Source organism: Trachypithecus francoisi, unplaced genomic scaffold (assembly GCF_009764315.1).
Source record: "Trachypithecus francoisi isolate TF-2019V2 unplaced genomic scaffold, Tfra_2.0 Lachesis_group10, whole genome shotgun sequence".
Taxonomy (NCBI): Eukaryota; Metazoa; Chordata; class Mammalia; order Primates; family Cercopithecidae; genus Trachypithecus; species Trachypithecus francoisi.
In genome coordinates this window covers 13561424-13581090 of record NW_022681455.1, presented here as the reverse complement: position 1 = coordinate 13581090, position 19667 = coordinate 13561424, and the positions used below count along the sequence as shown (strand labels likewise).

At 46.0% G+C, this 19667-nt stretch overlaps 1 protein-coding gene across 2 annotated transcripts in view; it reads left to right on the top strand.

Moving 5' to 3' along the window:
• The first annotated feature begins 432 nt into the window (after window positions 1-432).
• Window positions 433-19667, top strand: part of GFOD1 (glucose-fructose oxidoreductase domain containing 1) — a 123829-nt gene continuing 104594 nt past the window's right edge. The window contains exon 1 of one of the 2 annotated variants that reach the window (XM_033216258.1): window positions 433-1358. In XM_033216258.1, coding sequence (XP_033072149.1) covers window positions 1106-1358 — 253 coding nt within the window. In that variant the 5' untranslated portion in view covers window positions 433-1105. Of the gene's footprint in view, window positions 1359-1513; window positions 2021-19667 lie in introns of those variants that run through there. The other variant, XM_033216259.1, reaches the window with a different exon arrangement.

Genomic DNA, 19667 nt, shown 5'->3' with positions numbered 1-19667 from the left:
CGCCGGGTCCCCTCACTTTCCCCAGGCCAAGGCGCCCACTGCTCTCTTCCAAAGGACAGGCGACTAACCTATTGGGGCGCGCCCTGCCTAGATAGATTTATTTGCTTGCTTGGGGCGGGGTTTGGAGTGAAGCAGGGAGGAGAAGAAGATGGTGAGGGCAAAGAAAGGGAAGAAGCGGAGGGGCAGGAGGCGAGCGAGGCGGGGACGGGGAGGAGCCGGGCTGGGCTCCCAGGGCTCGGGCGCAGCGCGCACCCGGAGCTGGCGGCGGCGGGGGCGGGGGCGGCGCGCGGCGGCCAATGGCGCGCGGCGCTGCGGCGAGGGCGGTGCAGGAACACCGGCCGCTGACAGCCAAACTCGCCAACTCCGCCCTCGTCCCCGCGGGATCCCGGAGCCTGAGCCGGCCTGGGGCCGAGGCCGCCCGAGCCGCGAGGCGAGCGAACATGGCAGCAAAATGAGGAGGCTGGCGCCGGGTCGTGGCCTCCGCTGCAGCGCTGCAGCTTGAGATCCCCGTCCGGCGCGCTCCGGGCCGCATCCTTAGCCGGCCTCCTGGCGGTCGCGGGATTATTTCATTCCGAGCGGAGGGCTAGGGATAAAGGAGACTCCCCAGCGGAGTGGGTCCGTGCCCAGACTCTGGGGCAGGGTGTAGACGTTTGTGTGTGCGATTCGCCGGCTGCGCAAACGACGCGAGAGAGAGACGGTCCCGGGCTGCGGCGGCGCGGCCGCGGGGATGAGCCGGCCATGGAGCGGCCTTGGCGGGGCGCACGCAGCGGACTGGCGCTGCCGCGGGAGCGCCGCCTGAGCCGGGGCTCCAGGGGGCTTCGAAGCCTCCGGCGCCCTGGGGGGGTCCCTGTCGCCGACTCCGGGAAGGACGCAAGCCCCGCGTGGCGGACACTGCCGCAGTCACCGTACTGAGGCGCCCCGAGCTTGCTCCGCCTGCAGCTCAGTGCGCGCTGGGCACCCGGGCGCCTTGCCCGGTGCACGGCGGCTGGCGCACAGCGGCTAGATTGGCTGCAGGAGCCGGGTGCAGGACTAGCTGGAGGTGGGTGTGTGCGCGTGTTGGACTGGAGATCCGAGTAGAAGCAGAACCAGGCGGCTCTGAGCAGCCATGCTTCCCGGGGTGGGCGTGTTCGGCACCAGCCTCACGGCCCGTGTCATCATCCCTTTGCTAAAAGACGAGGGCTTCGCGGTGAAGGCGCTGTGGGGCCGCACGCAGGAAGAAGCGGAGGAGCTGGCCAAGGAGATGAGTGTCCCCTTCTACACTAGCCGCATTGATGAGGTGCTGCTGCATCAGGACGTGGACTTGGTGTGCATTAACCTGCCGCCGCCTCTCACCAGACAGATCGCTGTCAAAACCCTAGGTGAGCGACCCCTACCCTGCATCCTCCGTCCCACCCCCGCCCTTTAACCTTCTCTGGGTTCCTTCCGCGCTGCCTTTCCCTCTCCGCGTCCCAGAAGCTTACCCTGCATCTACGCTGCCCCAGGGATCTGAGATCCCAGATCCGACTCAGAGCTCCCTCCTTCCTCGTCCCGGGCCTTCCCCACCTTTGCACTTCCCTCCTGCCTCCTGGCACCACTTGGACGCGCTTCCCCACGTGTGTGGCTTGCAGGCTGGAGGAGGAGTGTGTTCCGGGGATCCGAACTAGGAAGATCAGATGCCGATATCGGGGGATGGGGTGCTCCTCAAGAAGAGGAAAGTTAGTCCTCAGCTGTGTGTGTAGTGTACGTGTGTGTGTGTGTGTGCGCGCGCGCGCGCGCCTGGGAGACGCGAGTGCGCGCCCAGAAACGCCTGAATAAAGGGCCGCACACGTGTCTCGGGTTTTCTTGGGTGCGACAGAGGACCTGCCCTTCAGCAGCTGTGGCGCCCTGTTGGGGTCGTTTGTTTCTTTCTGCTGTGAGTTAGTTTAGCGTGAGATTGGAGGTGTGACCATCGGCTGGAATTATTTCGTCTGCGCTGGAGGCAAGGATGATGGGAGTGGTTGGATGGGGGTGATGATTTACAATGTTTTCAGAGGCGTCATAGGTTAGTAAAGACTGATTTGATAAAACCAGGGGTTTTAACTTTTGACTGCAGCCTTCCGGAAAATGTCTTCTGCCCCAGTTTGGAGTAATCGATTTTAAATTTTTACGGGGATGGGCGCAGTAGCTCCAGAGGCATGGACGCTTTGCATCAGAAAAGGCCCTCCCTAATCGACTTCAGGAATAGTTTCTGAAGGCACAGTGTTGACCCGCGGGGGCCGGAGATGAGTTCAGGGTGCCTCACCATCTGGTCCCTGCTCCCCTCAACTCCCAGGCAGTCTGAACAATCTCTGAGCACAGAGTAGCAATCTCTCAGCCCATGCTCAGGGGAAAGAGAAGGGCATGTTTTGTTCATCATCAGTTCTTATATATAACCTAAAACAATCCCAGGAAACTTGGCTTGATCTTACAATTCCAAGAAAATTAGCAGCTCACCTTTGAAAGCTGAAGTTTCTATTGGTGAGGAAAACGCAAAGCTTATAACAAGAACAAAGCTTATAACCAGATGAAGCGAATAGTAGAACAGATTAGAAGGGAGGAACTGCCAAGGAACAGAGACCATCCAGAAACCAACCGGAAGTTATGTAGTCTTGGAAAGACTCTTTTATTTTTTAAAAATAGCTGTGGATTCAGGGTGGGTGAAGTATATGTGTGTTTTAATTCTGCCTTCGAAGAGCTCTGAACAGAATGTAGAAACTCTTTCTCCATAGAAAGCCATTGTTATCAGGCCATTTGGCTATTGACTCAGATGCGACATCTGATAGAATTCCTAAGGAAGCTGCTCACATTGTCAGTTTTAATTGTCAGTTAATTTTATTAAGTGTCTGCCCTTTGTGGCCTGTTTCTTTGGCCTTGAACTGAATGCCATTGAGTCTGGCCAATATTTATTTTCTGTTTGATGGAACATGTGTATTGGGTGGGTAACTCCCTTGTTTACATTGGCTCTTTGCATATGAAATATTTTATAACCATCTTGTGGCATAATTGTATTAGTGCAGTTTGTACAAAACTGGTCCCTCATGAGCCCTGGATATACTGGAGAGCTTAGGACTGGTCATATCTGAAAGATCATGTTGTAACTTCATTTCTCCACCGTAGAGATGGTGGCTCCTGTCCTGGGTACAGACCCACAGAGCAAACCTAGAGCAGGAGGGTGGCGATTTGGGGAACAAGGATGACCTTGTTTTCTGGCTGTCTCTGGGAAGTTGGCCATGAAAGTATCTGGGGGCTCTGGTTTCAAGAGATGTGACACAAATTCGACATTTCTGGATACTTCTTCTGTTCTTTTTTTTCAAATATCCCTGTGACTTTTCTTTAATTAACAAGACATGTCTGTTATCTCTTCAAAGCCAACGATAAGAGGCATAATAGACCTAGTTTAATAATGGTGATGACAGAATAGGGTTTTGTTCATGTTTTTAGGGTAGGTTTGGAGCTTCTTTCTTCTTTCTTTTTTTAACTCCTTCTTTTGCAGGCTGCCCCTGCGAGTGCACAGTGGGGTGGTCGTCTTGGTTTGCTTTACAGTCACTATTGAAGATTCAACACATACAACACAGGAAGTGAAAAACCCCAAACAGTTATCAGGCTGGTCTGGCTGTTGGGAGTGTATAGATACGAGTGTTTGCCTGGAATTGAAACTGGCTACTCTGACTTGTCCTGGTAAATTGTCCTTTTAGCAAAGTCCTGGACTTTGAATTGCTTGCTCAGTGATGGTGACAGGTCTGTGGCCCTTGATCCACACTGATAACTGGTCACAGGCCTGTCAAAGTAAGGGGCTGGTCTAGGGACCACAGTGAAAAGAAACTTCAGATCAATTGAATCACACACGTCCTCCTTTAATTTTTTTTTTATATTATTATTATACTTTAAGTTCTAGGGTACATGTGCACAATGTGCAGGTTTATAACATATGTATACTTGTGCCATGTTGGTGTGCTGCACCCATCAACTCGTCAGCACCCATCAGCTCGTCATTTACATCAGGTATAACTCCCAATGCAATCCCTCCGCCCTCCCCATGATAGGCCCCGGTGTGTGATGTTCCCCTTCCCGAGTCCAAGTGATATCATTGTTCAATTCCCACCTATGAGTGAGAACATGCGGTGTTTGGTTTTCTGTTCTTGTGATAGTTTGCTGAGAATGATGGTTTCCAGCTGCATTCATGTCCCTACAAAGGACACAAACTCATCCTTTTTTATAGCTGCATAGTATTCCATGGTGTATATGTGCCACATTTTCTTAATCCAGTCTGTCACAGATGGACATTTGGGTTGATTCCAAGTCTTTGCTATTGTGAATAGTGCTGCAATAAACATACGTGTGCATGTGTCTTTATAGCAGCATGATTTATAATCCTTTGGGTATATACCCAGTAATGGGATGGCTGGGTCATATGGTATTTCTCGTTCTAGGTCCCTGAGGAATCGCCACACTGTTTTCCACAATGGTTGAATTAGTTTACAATCCCACCAACAGTGTAAAAGTGTTCCTATTTCTCCATATCCTCTCCAGCACCTGTTGTTTCCTGACTTTTTAATGATTGCCATTCTAACTGGTGTGAGATGGTATCTCATTGTTGTTTTGATTTGCATTTCTCTGATGACCAGTGATGATGAGCATTTTTTCATGTGTCTGTTGACAGTATGAATGTCTTCTTTTGAGAAATGTCTGTTCATATCCTTTGCCCACTTTTTGATGGGGTTGTTTGTTTTTTTCTTGTAAATTTGTTTGAGTTCTTTGTAGGTTCTGGATATTAGCCCTTTGTCAGATGAGTAGATTGCAAAAGTTTTCTCCCATTCTGTAGGTTGCCTGTTCACTCTGATGGTAGTTTCTTTTGCTGTGCAGAAGCTCTTTAGTTTAATTAGATCCCATTTGTCAATTTTGGCTTTTGCTGCCGTTGCTTTTGGTGTTTTAGACATGAAGCCCTTGCCCATGCCTATGTCCTGAATGGTATTACCTAGGTTTTCTTCTAGGGTTTTTGTGGTAATAGGTCTAACATTTAAGTCTCTAATCCATCTTGAATTAATTTTCGTATAAGGAGTAGGGAAAGGATCCAGTTTCAGCTTTCTATTTATGGCTAGCCAATTTTCCCAGCACCATTTATTAAATAGGGAATCCTTTCCCCATTTCTTGTTTTTCTCAGGTTTGTCAAAGATCAGATGGCTGTAGATGTGTGGTGTTATTTCTGAGGACTCTGTTCTGTTCCATTGGTCTATATCTCTGTTTTGGTACCAGTACCATGCTGTTTTGGTTACTGTAGCCTTGTAGTATAGTTTGAAGTCAAGTAGCATGATGCCTCCAGCTTTGTCCTTTTGACTTAGGATTGTCTTGGCAATGCGGGCTCTTTTTTGGTTCCATATGAACTTTAAAGCCGTTTTTTCCAATTCTGTGAAGAAAGTCATTGGTAGCTTGATGGGGATGGCATTGAATCTATAAATTACTGTGGGCAGTATGGCCATTTTCACAATATTGATTCTTCCTATCCATGAGCATGGTATGTTCTTCCATTTGTTTGTGTTCTCTTTTATTTCACTGAGCAGTGGTTTGTAGTTCTCCTTGAAGAGGTCCTTTACATCCCTTGTAAGTTGGATTCCTAGGTATTTTGTTCTCTTTGAAGCAATTGTGAATGGAAGTTCATTCATGATTTCGCTCTCTGTTTGTCTATTACTGCTGTATAAGAATTTTTGCACGTTAATTTTATATCCTGAGACTTTGCTGAAGTTGCTTATCAGCTTAAGGAGATTTTGGGCTGAGACGATGGGGTTTTCTAAATATACAATCATGTCATCTGCAAAGAGGGATAATTTGACTTCTTCTTTTCCTAACTGAATCCCCTTTATTTCTTTCTCTTGCCAGATTGCCCTAGCCAGAACTTGCAACACTATGTTGAATAGAAGTGGTGAGAGAGGGCATCCCTATCTTGTGCCACTTTTCCAAGGGAATGCTTCCAGTTTTTGCCCATTCAGTATGATATTGGCTGTGGGTTTGTCATAAATAGCTCTTATTATTTTGAGATACGTTCCATCAATACCGAATTTATTGAGAGTTTTTAGCATGAAGGGCTGTTGAATTTCGTCAAAGGCCTTTTCTGCGTCTATTGAGATAATCATGTGGTTTTTGTCTTTCGTTCTGTTTATATGCTGGATTACGTTTATTGATTTGCGTATGTTGAACCAGCCTTGCATCCCCAGGATGAAGCCCACTTGATCATCCTCCTTTAATATTAAAAAATTTCCTCAAAATCCCTACCTTAGTGAATGAGGCATTCCTCTGTTATAGAGACATTTCTACCAAGTGTACTTTCTACACTGTCCAAGGCTGCCTCTTATTAAGTACATACTGTGTGCCAGGCAGCATGATAAGTGCTACGTATAAAGCATTTCATTTCATGACTAAAATAATCCTCTAAGATAGATATTAACTCCATTTCACAAATGAAGCAACTGAGATTCAGAGACCTGAGTCACATTGCTCCTGGCTAGAGATTTGAACCCAGCACTCTACCTCCCCCCGAGTCATTTCTTCCTCTTCCGTCAGCTGTACCTGTTCCTCAGCCATAGATCATGGCAGCCCAGGTGAGACTGTTGGAGTTGTCCTTTGTTCCTTTTTCATCCCAGTCCTGGAATCAATTCCCAAACCTGGTTGATGCCATCTGAAACTCTCTGTCTCTGTTCCCCATAGAAGTCAGGTCCTTATGTAGTTTCGGAATCAGGTTCCAGTTCACCCCACCCAACCCTGCCTCTAGCCACTAGCCACACTGCTGCCAGGTATGCTGGAGGGCTAGAGACCTGGTTGTATCATTGTTTCCTGTTTCAGGAAAAGCCCCAGCTGATTGGCATGACATGCCCAGCCTCATGTCCTGGTGGTCATTCCCGAACCCAAGGGCTTCAGCGAGCCCCCACATTGCTGGGGTTTCCTTGAAGGGGCCCTGTTGGCGCACATATCCGGGTCTCTGTCAGGAACGTCCTCGTCCCTTGAGGTCTTCTTCCATGTTTGCCCTTCAATACTCAGCCCAAGTGTTACCGCTTCCTCTCCCTCAAACCCCCCACCCTACATACCCTTCTGTCGTCTCTACACTGTGTGCCGCCATCTTGCCTAGCACCTATTTTAAGGCATTCATTTAACATTTAAATTTTATTTAGTTATTTTGAATTGGCTATATATTCATGCGGTACAAATTTCAAATGCTATAAAAGTACACATGGAAGACCTTATGTCCCCCAGTCCCTGTCTTCGGACTGGAGGCAATCATTATTACCAGTTGTTTATGTCTCCCATTCAAGGCCATATATATATGTCTATATAATGTATAATATATACATATATTTTACATATACACAAATATATGAAACTCTGAATGTGAAAGTATTATTGTTCCTATTTTTGGCTACCTAGTATTTCATTGTATGGATACATCAAAAATTTATTTAAGCAGTTCCCTGTTACTCAACATTTAGGTTGTTTCCAATTTTTGCTTATACAACCATGTAATGAATAATCTTGAGCATATGTCATTGTGCACACATGCCAGCCTGTTTGTGGGATAGATGTGTAAACTGCTGGTCAGAGAGTACATACTGATTACATTTAACAAAGATATTGCCTCCTTAACTGGCACCTAAAGTGACAGTGTATCTTTTGTCAGTTTCCTTGTTGCCTCTCCCAGCAAGCGTCCTGATGGTCAGGATACAGACAGGGCAAAGAAGCCTCACTCACCTTTGTGTCCCCAACAGCACAGGGCTCCAGGCCAGCACAGGCCCAAACCAGCCTGCCTGGGTCCAGTCTTGTTTCTTATGCAGTCTACTCTGTACAATGGGAAAAGTGAGCACATGTGCACACACGTGTGTGTGTGTGTAAGGTGTCACTCTCCACTTTCAGTGGCTCCCATAGCACCTGAAATAACATCCAAGCTCCTTGCCATGACTTTCTTGGCCTGAAATGGCCCTGCCTCGTCCATCTCTTCCACTTCTTGGATGGCTTCACACATTCCTGGACTCTCTATATTCTGGCCACCTGGCCTCTTTTCTGTTCCTCAGATGCCAATCTCTTTCCTGACTCTTGGCCTTGCACCAGCTCATCCCTTTGCCCAGAAGATTCTTGCCTCACTTTTTGGAATGGCTAGCTCATTTTCACTTTCAGGTCTCAGCTTACATGTTACTTTGGGCAAGAGGCCTTTCTGTATCCTCCCCTCCCAATTAAAAGGTTCTCCCCCAACCTCAGTCCTGCCTCTGTCATCCTCTTTCTCTTCCTGGCAACAGTCTTCATGGTGTGTGATGATCTCTTTCATTTGCTTGATTGTTTTCTTGCTTGCTATTTGTTTCCCCAGCTAGAATGTACGTTATTGGAAGGTAGGACCCTTGTCTGCTTGGTTCATCAGGGTACCCTTATCTCCCTTAGACAGTGCCAGACACTTAGTCACCTAGAAGACACACTATAAATATTTATTGAATGACAAATGAATGCATTTTCATTGAATACATGTATGCCTGGTGGAAGGCAAAAGGTTCTAAACAGAATGTGTCAGTTAACACATAGTATTCTTATCCTCCTGTATGCAGTAGCTGAATGCCTCTCAAACTTTCAGATGTGGTTACATCACCTGGGGATCTTATCAAAGACCAAATTCCAGGTCAGGCACAGTGCTTACGCCTATAATCACAGCACTTTGGGAGACCACGGCAGGAGGATTGCTTGAGCTCTAGAGATCAGCCTGGGCAACATAGTGAGATCCTGTCTCTAGCCAGACATGATGGTGCATGCCCTGTAGTCACAGCTCCTTGGGAGACTGAGGTGGGAGGATCACCTGAGGCCTGGAGGTCAAGGCTGCAGTGAGCCGAGATCATACTACTACACTCCAGTCTGGGTGACAGAGTGAGACCCTGTCTCAAAATAAAATAAAAAACAGATTCCTGGGTGGGACCTGAGATTCAGAATTTCTATCCAGCCCTCAGGCAGTGTGGATGCTGGAACAGTCAGACACTAGAGATGAGATAGCTCTCTGCCCTTGGGAACAGAAGACATCCCCTGCTGTGAGTAATTAACTTGTCAGGGGAACTGTGCTGAAATGCCTGTTGCCTTGTGTGGAATGTGATGACATCTGTTTTCACCATCCCTGTATTTGGAGACAGCAGTGCAGACTCTCTTGGTGAAACTTCTCCATGGGAGTGCAAGGCTCCTTTGGGATGGTGAATAAGGCCATAGGTTTTCCTTGAGCTTTGATCTTGCTGCACACTGATCTTGTCACAACTTGTTTGGCATCATCAGCTGAGGACCTAGAGCAATTGGCCCTTTTCTGTCCTTCTTCATGGTGTCATCAGTTGCTTCATGTTGAGGAGGGCTGCTAGGAACAGAGGTGAGGGAGCGAAGAGGAAATGGGGTTGAGAGAGGACTTTGCAAGCCAGCATTGCCACACCAGCAGAAATAAGGCTGCAGATAATGCTCACAATGTACTTGACAGCAGCCATTCTGACATCCTAGCAAACCCTGCATTTCCAGTTCTTGCTTGAGATCTCTTCTGGATCTATTCCTGTCTCCATACTGTGAAAAAGGTGATTGCCTATTTCTCTTTGGGTTCCTGCCCCTGAGCACTGAGTGAAATGATTTTTGGTCTATCAATTTGTTGTAGAGTCAAGGAAGCCCTTGGGCATTACGTAAATGAAAGAAATTACTCTATTTATTGTTAGGAGAAGTCAAGCCTCACCAATCTCATTTCATCTAACTGAAAGTAGGTGCAGTTGAACGATTATTTTGTTGATGATATCTGGCTTTGATAATGTGCAATTCTGCAGAAGTTTCCATTGGAGTGAGAAGAGGCTAAATGAAGAAGCCATTTTGATATCTTCATTTTGATACCTTAAACTGGGGAAGAAGAACAACAACAAAAAGTGGAAGTCAATAGCATGTTTGAAGGGTTTCACCAAGAATGAAATAGACAGGCACTTAATTATATATTTGATTCAGGGCAATCATAGCCCAGTAAAGAGTGTCATTGTATAAGATGTTGTGCTTCATAACACTCATCAATGAAAGGAAAGGTTGACAGGTTACTACTGTGTGACTTTGGGAGTCATACCCATCCTTCCTGAGCCTCAGTTTTCTTACCAATAACACACAGCTAATACTATCATATAGGGTTGGTGTGACAACTAAAATGAGAGGGAAAATATAAAGACCTACCCTGTGGCTGCCCTCAGCTATCTGCATCAAGTTTAATAAACAGTAGTTTTTACTTTGCCCTAATGCACTGAGTTCTTTTTTTAAAAAAATTAAATTTTTAAGTGAGTAGTTCTTTAGCCTCTTCCAAATGGTGCTTTTGAAGATTCTTAAAAAATATTTTTTGAAGAGATGATTCCTTCCTGCAAGACTCAGAGAATGTGTTTAAATTTTTTCTTTTTTTTGTAAAGGGACTGTACCTAAGCCAAGCTTCAGGTGTCATATTTGCTGTGAATCCAATACTTGCTTCACAGCTACGTGATCACTCAAAGGTACTGATGAGGTTGCCAAGAGCTCACCATGCTGCTGTGAAGATTTACTATCCCTTGCAGTGAGGGTGCTTAGGGGGGTCCCACATGACGCAGGCACAGGGCTGCAGCAGGGGCTTTAGTAGACACCTGGAAAACAGAAATCCTCTGAATTTTATTCTGCTTCTCTCTGTGTGTCTGCTTCCTCATCCATCCCTCTCTACACCAGCCTGCTCTGCTTCACAGGCTCATGTGGTGGGTGAAAAATTGTCCACACGCACTCCCAAATATGAACATGACAGGTTCACCCACCTGAAAGGTGCAGCCCTGCCCCCGCACCCAGCTCTCCCTGCTTGTACCAGATGCTTTCTCCCGGCTCCGTCTTTCCTGTGGTTACCCACAGTGTGGGGGATACATCACCAAATGCTGCCGAGACCACCTGCTGGAGGGGTGGAGGGACTGTGAAGAACAGTCATTCTGATCTGGGCTGCACTCTCCAAAAAGAAGTGCTGATTCTAAGAATATAGACGGTGGAAGTTACTACAAATGTAGACTTTTCGGCTGGGCCTGGTGGCTCACACCTGTAATCCCAGCACTTTGGGAGGCTGAGGTGAGTGGATCATCTGAGGTCAGGAGTTCGAGACCAGCCTGGCCAACATGGTGAAACCCCATCTCTACTAAAGTTACAAAAATTAGCTGGGGGTGGTGGCGCACACCTGTAATCCTAGCTGCTTGGGGGGCTGAGACAGGAGAATCACTTGAACCCGGAGGTGGAGGCTGCAGTGAGCCGAGATTGCACCATTGCACTCCAGCCTGGGCAACAAGAATGAAAAAAAAACTCCTTCTCAAAACAAAACAACAAACAAAAAACCAAATATAGACATTTCTTGATTGTGTAGGTAGGTGTTTTTTTTTGTTGTTTTTTTGTTTTTGTTTTCTTTTCTGTTTATTTTTTAGATAGATTCTCACTCTGTTGCCCAGGCTGGAGTGCAGTGGCGCCATCTCAGCTCACTACAACCTCCACCTCCCAGGTTCAAGCGATTCCTGTGCCTCAGTCTCCCAAGTAGCTGGGACTGCAGGCATGTGCCACCATGCCTGGCTAATTTGTGTATTTTTGATAGAGATGGGGTCACCATGTTGGCCAGGCTGGTCTCGAACTCCTGGCCTCAAGTGATCCACCCACCTCGGCCTCCCAAAGTGTTGGGATTATAGGAGTGAGCCACCACACCTGGCCTGATCGTGTAGGTTTTTTATCTGCTTTGTGAATTATACACTTGGAATTTCACTGCTTTGATAACCATAGCAAAAAAGAAATAATAGATGTGATCTATTAATACCAACATTGTTATTATTATTAAATTATTAAATTTAAGACATATATATTTTGAAGAGTGTGATGAGAAAGTAGATAAACATGACCAACTGCATGGAGTTCTATGGTCTTGGTAGGTTTGCAGACCTTTACCAAGAGCCTCTTGGATAGCATGTGCAGCAGGTCACAAGAGTGCCATGAGACATAGTCGCTTTCTGCTCAAGAACTGTCTTAAGGGCTTGAAGGAGCCAGGAGTCAGGAAGAGATTGAGGAAGATGAATTTCTGCCTTCAGACTGCCTTTTTACTGGAAACTGCAACATCAACTCTTCCCCAGGTCTCCAGCCTGCCTGTCTGCCTGCCTGTCCTGCACCTTTTAGGCTTGCCAGCCCCACAATTGTGTGAGCCAATTTCTTAAAACAAATCTGTCTATCTATATATGCACACACACACACACACACACACACACACACACACACACACACACCCTATTGGTTCTATTTCTCTGGAGAAACCCCGACTAATACAGATTTTGCTTGGATCAAGGCCATCTGGCTAGGCAAGCTGAGAGAAGAGACTCCTGGAAGACGCGTCAGTGGAGAAACTGCTCTGGTTAGTTCAGCTGGTGGGTGTGGGGCCCTAGGAGAGCAGCAGGCCTCTGAGCACTTGTCCTCAAAGCAGGAGACTTGGAAGGCCAGCGTTCGTTCTTTTGGGTTCACACGAGCTAAGGAGAATGTTGGGAAAGAGGCTGTCACACCACTGAGAGCCATAGTGACACTTCACCCTGAGCAATTCTATACCCATCTACAGGTCTTTGACTTCTAGGGTTTGGGCGAGTCTGGGATGCCTTGGGGTTTAGACCTTCCTTGAGAATTGTTAATATCCTACTGTGGAGAATTAAAAAGTGCAGGAAAATAACTTTACATTAAAACATTATGATTTAAAGAAATTTTCCAGTCTCTAATTTTAATAGCCCGCGGAGTATTAAGATGCTTCTTTGATTAATGTCCTTAAACTGAAACTATAAATTTCTCCAAAATTTTTAAAGCTCCAATTAAGTTGGTTTGTAGTTTTAACACTTCTTTTTAAAAAATAGCTTTATTGAACTATATATACCATAAAATTCTCCATTCTTTTTATTTTGTAAGATTCACCCATTGTAAGTGATTCCATTACTTTTAGTACATTTATATATTTAGAACATTTTCAACACACTAAATGCCAATTTGTAATTATGCCAATTTGTAATCAGTCCTCATTCCCACTTCTGGCTCCAGGTAACTACTAGTCTACTTTCTGTCTCTGTAGTTTCCCTTTCCTAGAACTTTCAATTAAATGGAATCATGAAGTATGGAGTCATTTGTGCGTGAGTTCTTTCACTTAGCATAATGTTTTTGATGTTCAGCCATGTTGTTGCACGGATCAGAAGTTCATTTATCTTTATTGCTGGGTGATATTCCATTGTGTGGATATACCACATTTTGTTTCTCCATTCACCATCTGATGGATGTTTGTATTGTTTCCAGTGTTTAGTGATTGTGAATAATGCTGCTGTGAGCATTTGCATGTAAGTCTTTTGTGGAGCCATGTTTTCATTTCTCTTGGTTAAATACCTGGGATTGAAATTGCTCAGTTGTATAGTGTTCAAGCAATTCTTCTGCCTCAGCCTCCCGAGTAGCTGAGATTACAGGTGCCTGCCACCAAACCCAGCTGATTTTTTTTTTTTTGTATTTTTAGTAGAGATGGGGGTTCACCATGTTGGTCAGGCTGGTCTCGAACTCCTGACCTCGTGATCTGCCCACCTTGGCCTCCCAAAGTGCTGGGATTACAGGCGTGAGCCACTGAGCCCTGCCTAATTTTTGTATTTTTAGTAGAGATGGGGTTTCGCCATGTTGGCCAGGCTGGTCTCGAACTCCTGACCTCAAGTGATCTACCCACCTTGGCCTCCCAAACTGCTGGGATTACAAGTGTGAGCCACCATGCCCAGCCTTGTCAGTCTTTTTTATCATAGCCATTATAGTTGGTATGTAGAAGTATCTTGTTAAGACTTTGGTTTGCATTTTGTTAATAACAATTAATGATGTTGAACAGCTTTTCATGTGTTTATTAGACAGTCACATTTTTCTTTGATAAAGTGTTCAAATCTAATACCCATTTTTAAATAGGATTGTTTGTCATTTATTGATTTGTAAGCGTTGATTTTGTGATTTTCTTATTTTGTTGAGGTAGCAGACTTCACTTGGGGAAGGGGTAGAGGTTTTTTTTTTTTTTTTTTTTGGTTTTCATATCCTTCCTCTTATTTTTGATTTTGGAACTAGTACAGTGGAACTAATTCTCCAACCCAAGTAAAATTAGTTTTGCCAAGTATTCATTGAAATAGTTCATGGAGTAGAAGAGCAAGACTACCAGGTGAGGGGGTGCTCATGCCTGAGACTCTGGCGTTGCCCTGGGCTGTGAGAATGCACTGAACCCTCTGCCAGGGGTGTTTCCAACTTGAAGATTGTCTTCCAGTAGGGTTTTCTAACCACCTATTCTGCCCAGTGTCTGGAGAGTGTTTTTTTTTTTTTTTTTTTTAATTTTCATTTATTTTTAGTTAGTAAATGCCTTTTGAATCCCTGTAGCAGTATATTAGCTGTGGTGAGAAATGCCCTATAATGTAACACATAGTCTTTGTCCTTGAAAGAAGAGTGCAGAGGCAAACGTAGAGCAATGCAATGAGATACATGACTAAGTGCAGGGTGAATGGTTATACTGCAGTGCCGGGAAGAGTTTGCTGGAGGCAGTTGAGTAATCCCTCAAAAATCATTATTGGATTAAGGGTCAGTCACCTGGGTAGGCTTCCCAGTGCCAATCTACAAAAGGCACTAAGGCAAAGGGAAAAAAATGGCATTTTAATTTTAATTTAATTTAATTTTATTATTTTTTCCCAAGATGGAGTTTTGCTCTTGTCACCCAGGCCGGAGTGCAGTGGCGCGATCTTGGCTCACCGCAACCTCCGCCTCCCAGGTTCAAGCGATTCTCCTGCCTCAGCCTCCTGAGTAGCTGGAATTACAGGCATGTACCACCACACCCAGCTAATTTTGTATTTTTAGTAGAGACGGGATTTCTCCATGTTGCTCAGGCTGGTTTTGAACTCCCGACCTCAGTGATCCACCCACCTCGGCCTCCCAAAGTGCTGGGATTACAGGTGTGAGCCACCGCGCCTGCCTGCAGGAAATGTTTTAACAGGATCCCCCTCATAAAAAGTGTTGTGTGTTTGAATGAGACACTTGCAGCACAAGGGGCCTGGAAGGGGCTTCCTCTAAGAGCTGGTGAATTATTGCTTCCAGTTTACTGCTGCACATTTGTTTTGTTGAGTGGGGAACATGAACTTGATGTCAGAGATAAAATGAGTGGGGCCAGTGAGTGGGACCCCACTTGTTCCGGGCGCCCCTCCCCTCTTTGGTGGGTTACTGAGAAGGTGGCACTACAGAGAGTGGATGCTGCCTGAAAGCTGAGGAAAGGGGCGTTCTGAGAGCTGGAAGGGTCCTGTAGGACCTCTTGGAAAAAGTGGGTTGGTCTTCAACAGGGCCCAGAAGAGGGGTAGGATTTAAATAATTGAAAAAGAAGACATGGGAGGCTCTGTGATGTAAAGTCCTCCTCAAGGAACCACTGGTTCTGCGAGATAAACTGTGTGGCTTGAGTTGACCTCCTAGGGCAAAGTTAGAATGGTTTAAGAATGTCTGAAATTCTACAAATACTTTTCTTCATCAGCAGTAAGTGTCAGTTGCATCTTTCCCTTCATATCTCAAGTGGTGACAGCCACAAATGACAGAGCTCTGGGGTCAGTCAAGGCAGACAGCTTGCTGGAGTGTTGGAAAGGACCCTGTTGAGAGGAGCCCAAATGGCCGCCTTAGATGGCATGGGAAGAACTGCAAAAGTTGATTTAGCTAGTAATGCTGTCAAGACAGCTCTGTGTGTGATGGAGTCAGGGGCATGCTATGGTAAACAGAGTCAGCTGAGGAGAGGATGCCTTGAAGGGTGCCCAGCCGCTGGTTTGGTGCTTACATTTGATGGTGGTGGGAGCGCATGTTCTCTTGTTATATAACTGAGCCCTGATGGTGCAAGGGTCAGGGCTGGCTGCAGCTATAATTTACTAGATGAGCAAGGATGCAATAATCTCCTTGGAGAAGGATGTTTGCGTATGACATGTAGACATGCTTCTCCCATCTTTCATGGTGGGAGGGGCTACAAACTCTGGATTTGGATCACTGGTGTTTCAAATCCCTTTCTCACCTCCCTTTCTCCTCCCTTTCTCACCTCTCAGCGTTCAGAGGTGAGAGCTCATGGGCATGATGATTGTGAGGCTCTCTCAGAGTAGTCTGCCATCTTGGGAGATGATTTGAGGGAGAGGTCACACTGGTGGAATGAATAGTTAACTCTTGACTTGGGACCCAGAAGTCAGACAACAGAGCCTTGCGAAGTTACTGCTCTGGCTAGACTTTTAAAAGATCCCTAGAAGTGACAACAATTGTCTATCTTCATTTTTTTCTATTTCAAAAGGAAAAGTTCCTTAACTAATTTGATGTCATTCTGGTGAAAGTAAAGTAATGCTCCTTAAGGATTTTTTTGGTCAATGGAAAAGGTAGTTTGAAGAGGCTGCCCCATCAGACTACAGAAAGCTGGAGACATGTAGAAATGGGTGTGTGGGCACAATCCTTAGCTGGCTATGTGTTATGTGGCTGTGGGCTCCTCACTTAACTCTTTGAAGCCCCAGTTTCTTTATCTGTATAATTGGGATAACAGAAGTACCCATCTCAGAAGGTTGTTGACCTAAACAGGGCTTTGTTTAAAATGAGGACTCAATAAATATGAGAATCCTGTTTGATCAGAACTTATTATGGTGAACGACTGTCCATTTACGTTTTTCCTTGAACAAAGATTTATTGAGTGCCAGCTATATACCAGAGATGCTCTCTGGGTCTGTGCTATGCAGTATGGTAGCCATTAGCCACATGTGGCTGCTTAAATTTACATAAAACTAAAAAAAAATGAAAAATGCAGTTTTGATGTGGTTTGGCTGTGTCCCCGCTAAAATCTCAACTTGAATTGTATCTCCCAGAATTCCCATGTGTTATGGAAGGGACCTGGGGGAAGCACTTGAATCATGGGGGATGGTCTTTCCTGTACTATTCTGGTGATGGTGAATAAGTCTCACAAGATCTGATGGGTTTATCAGGGGTTTCCACTTTTGCGTCTTCATCATTTTTCTCTTGCCGCCACCATGTAAGAAGTGCTTTTCACCTCCCGCCATGATTCTGAGGCCTCCCCAGCCATGTGGAACTGTAAGTCCCATTAAACCTCTTTTTCTTCCCAGTCTCGGGTATGTCTTTATCAGCAGCTTGAAAACAGACTAATACAGTTTCCTCAGTTGTCCTAGCCACATTTCAAGCCATGTGTGGCTGACTGGTAGCTACCATATTGGACCATGCAACATAGAACATTTCCATCATTGCAGAAAGTTCTACTGGACAGCATTAATGGATATGGCAATGGGCAAATCAGTCACTTATGTGAGATCCAAACATGGATTTTTGAGCAACCCCAACCTGTGAGTGTGTTTTGTTTTCTCCTGGGAATGTGTTGATAGCCTCCACATTGGGCTATGGACGTTTCAAAACTAATTAGTAGAGGTTTAACAAGGTCTGGGTGCTGCTTTCTGGATTTATTAGTAAGGACTCTATTATTGTTATTATTATTATTATTTTTTTTTTGAGGCGGAGTCTCGCTCTGTCTCCCGGACTGGAGTGCAGTGGCCGGATCTCAGCTCACTGCAAGCTCCGCCTCCCGGGTTTACGCCATTCTCCTGCCTCAGCCTCCCGAGTAGCTGGGACTACAGGCGCCCGCCACCTCGCCCAGCTAGTTTTTGTATTTTTAGTAGAGACGGGGTTTCACCGTGTTAGCCAGGATGGTCTCGATCTCCTGACCTCGTGATCCACCCGTCTCGGCCTCCCAAAGTGCTGGGATTACAGGCTTGAGCCACCGCGCCCGGCCAGGACTCTATTATTAATGAGAAGAAGATGTGCTGTGGGAAGTTTCCTAAATTCTTTATTAGACACAGGGACTGAGCAACGAGATAAATGACAGTGCCCCTCCCCGCTCCACCCGCCTTCCCTCAGGTTTATTACAGGACTTTAGGTAGCAGATGGCACAGACCTGGGGTCCGTAGGGTGATTCCAGGGCAGGAATTCTGCCTTTGCTCAGAGGTAGCGTCTTCCTTAACCCTCTCAGCCATCCTCTGGGGGAGGTAAGAAAGACATTTTCCCTCCTCAAAGCACCAAGAAGCGAAGGGTCTTAGTAGATGGCCCAGGAAGGTGCTGAGGGGAAGGAAGTAGATGCCAGGCCTCTTTGTCCTGCAGGAACCTTCGAGAGCACCTGGCAGCTAGCTCCTGAGGACCTGGGCCAGGGCGAGGAATTTTGACTTCAGAGTAAGGTGCTTTCTGCCCTACTGCCAACATGCTGTGCACTTCCATGGGCAATGGGCTTTCCGACTTTATTCCTCCTCTCTCCACTCCCTTGTCCTTTCCTTCAGTGGAGGGGAGAGGCTACATAAATACTAAAGCATGAAACCTCAACTGATACATACTGTTTTGCTAATTATTATTGCTTTTTTTTTTTTCCTTCTAGTCCCATTAATGTTGTGAAAGCCACATCCATCTGTGTGAGCAATCTTTAGGGAACTGGGACTACTAGGTTCCAGCTTGTGGAGCTTGGAGGGAGAGGTGAGTGTGCATTTGTGAGGGTGTGAGTGCACACACACTACAGTGTGCTGCCCACAGAATGTCTCTTGACTGTAGTCAAGGGCAAAGTAATGATTTTAGAGTACTTGTTATTTAAATGTGTCCCTGGCAGACTCTTCTCATCTCCCACATGAATATGAATAATCAAAAGTGGGTGGTGGAAAATGAGATGTGTTCCTCTTCTCTGTCTCTTCTCCCTTTCCAACAGAACCGGGACATCAGAGGAAGAAAATCAGCAGGCAGAACAATATTGGGGAAAAAACAATGCCACGTGGTTCTGTTCAGCTGAGCTTCTGCTCCCTCCAGCACCCCCACATGACACATTTGTTTACCCCCACGATGCTGCTCTTGGAGAGTCCCAGGGGACAGGTTTAAGCCCTTGGGGATGCAGCCTATCTAACTTAATATGCACAGCCGTTCACATCCAGGGCACAGAGGCAGCCTGGCTTTCCCCAAAGGCCCACGGGGACCACAATGCTGCATTTGTCTGTGGAACTGAGATTTAGCTGCAGGTTCTTGCCTGAATGCAGCGGGCCTCCAGCCACAGCCTGCCGGCATGGGGGATTCCAGGAGGGATGTGCTTCATGAGCCGGCATTTGCTCTTCTTTCCAGTCCCCATACCCAGCCAAGATTATAGATAGATGTGCTCATCACATACAGGTGCTGGGGAAGCCAGTGGGACATCACTGACTACATCTACCAATGGGATTTTCCAACTTCAGTGTTTATCGGTTTTTCAAACAAATTCATCATCTGTATTCCTTACTCATTTACTGAGTAGCTACAATGTGTAAGGCAACATTGTCCATCATGGGGAGTTAGAAAAGGTCAAATGCATATAAGATATGGTACGTACTCTGAGATAACTCATAATCTATCCAGAACCTACTCATCACATTTGGAAAGAAGAGAAACTAGCATTCTGTGGAGTACTTACTCTGTGCCAGATCTGGAGCGAGGCATAGTACAAGTGTTACTCATTTACATCTCATGGCCAACCTCCAATGTGGACATTTAGCATCTCCATCTTACAAGTGAGAAATTTCACTGTAGAGAGGTTAAATATCACATGTCATTGATTCTGTGACATGCATTATTTTCAC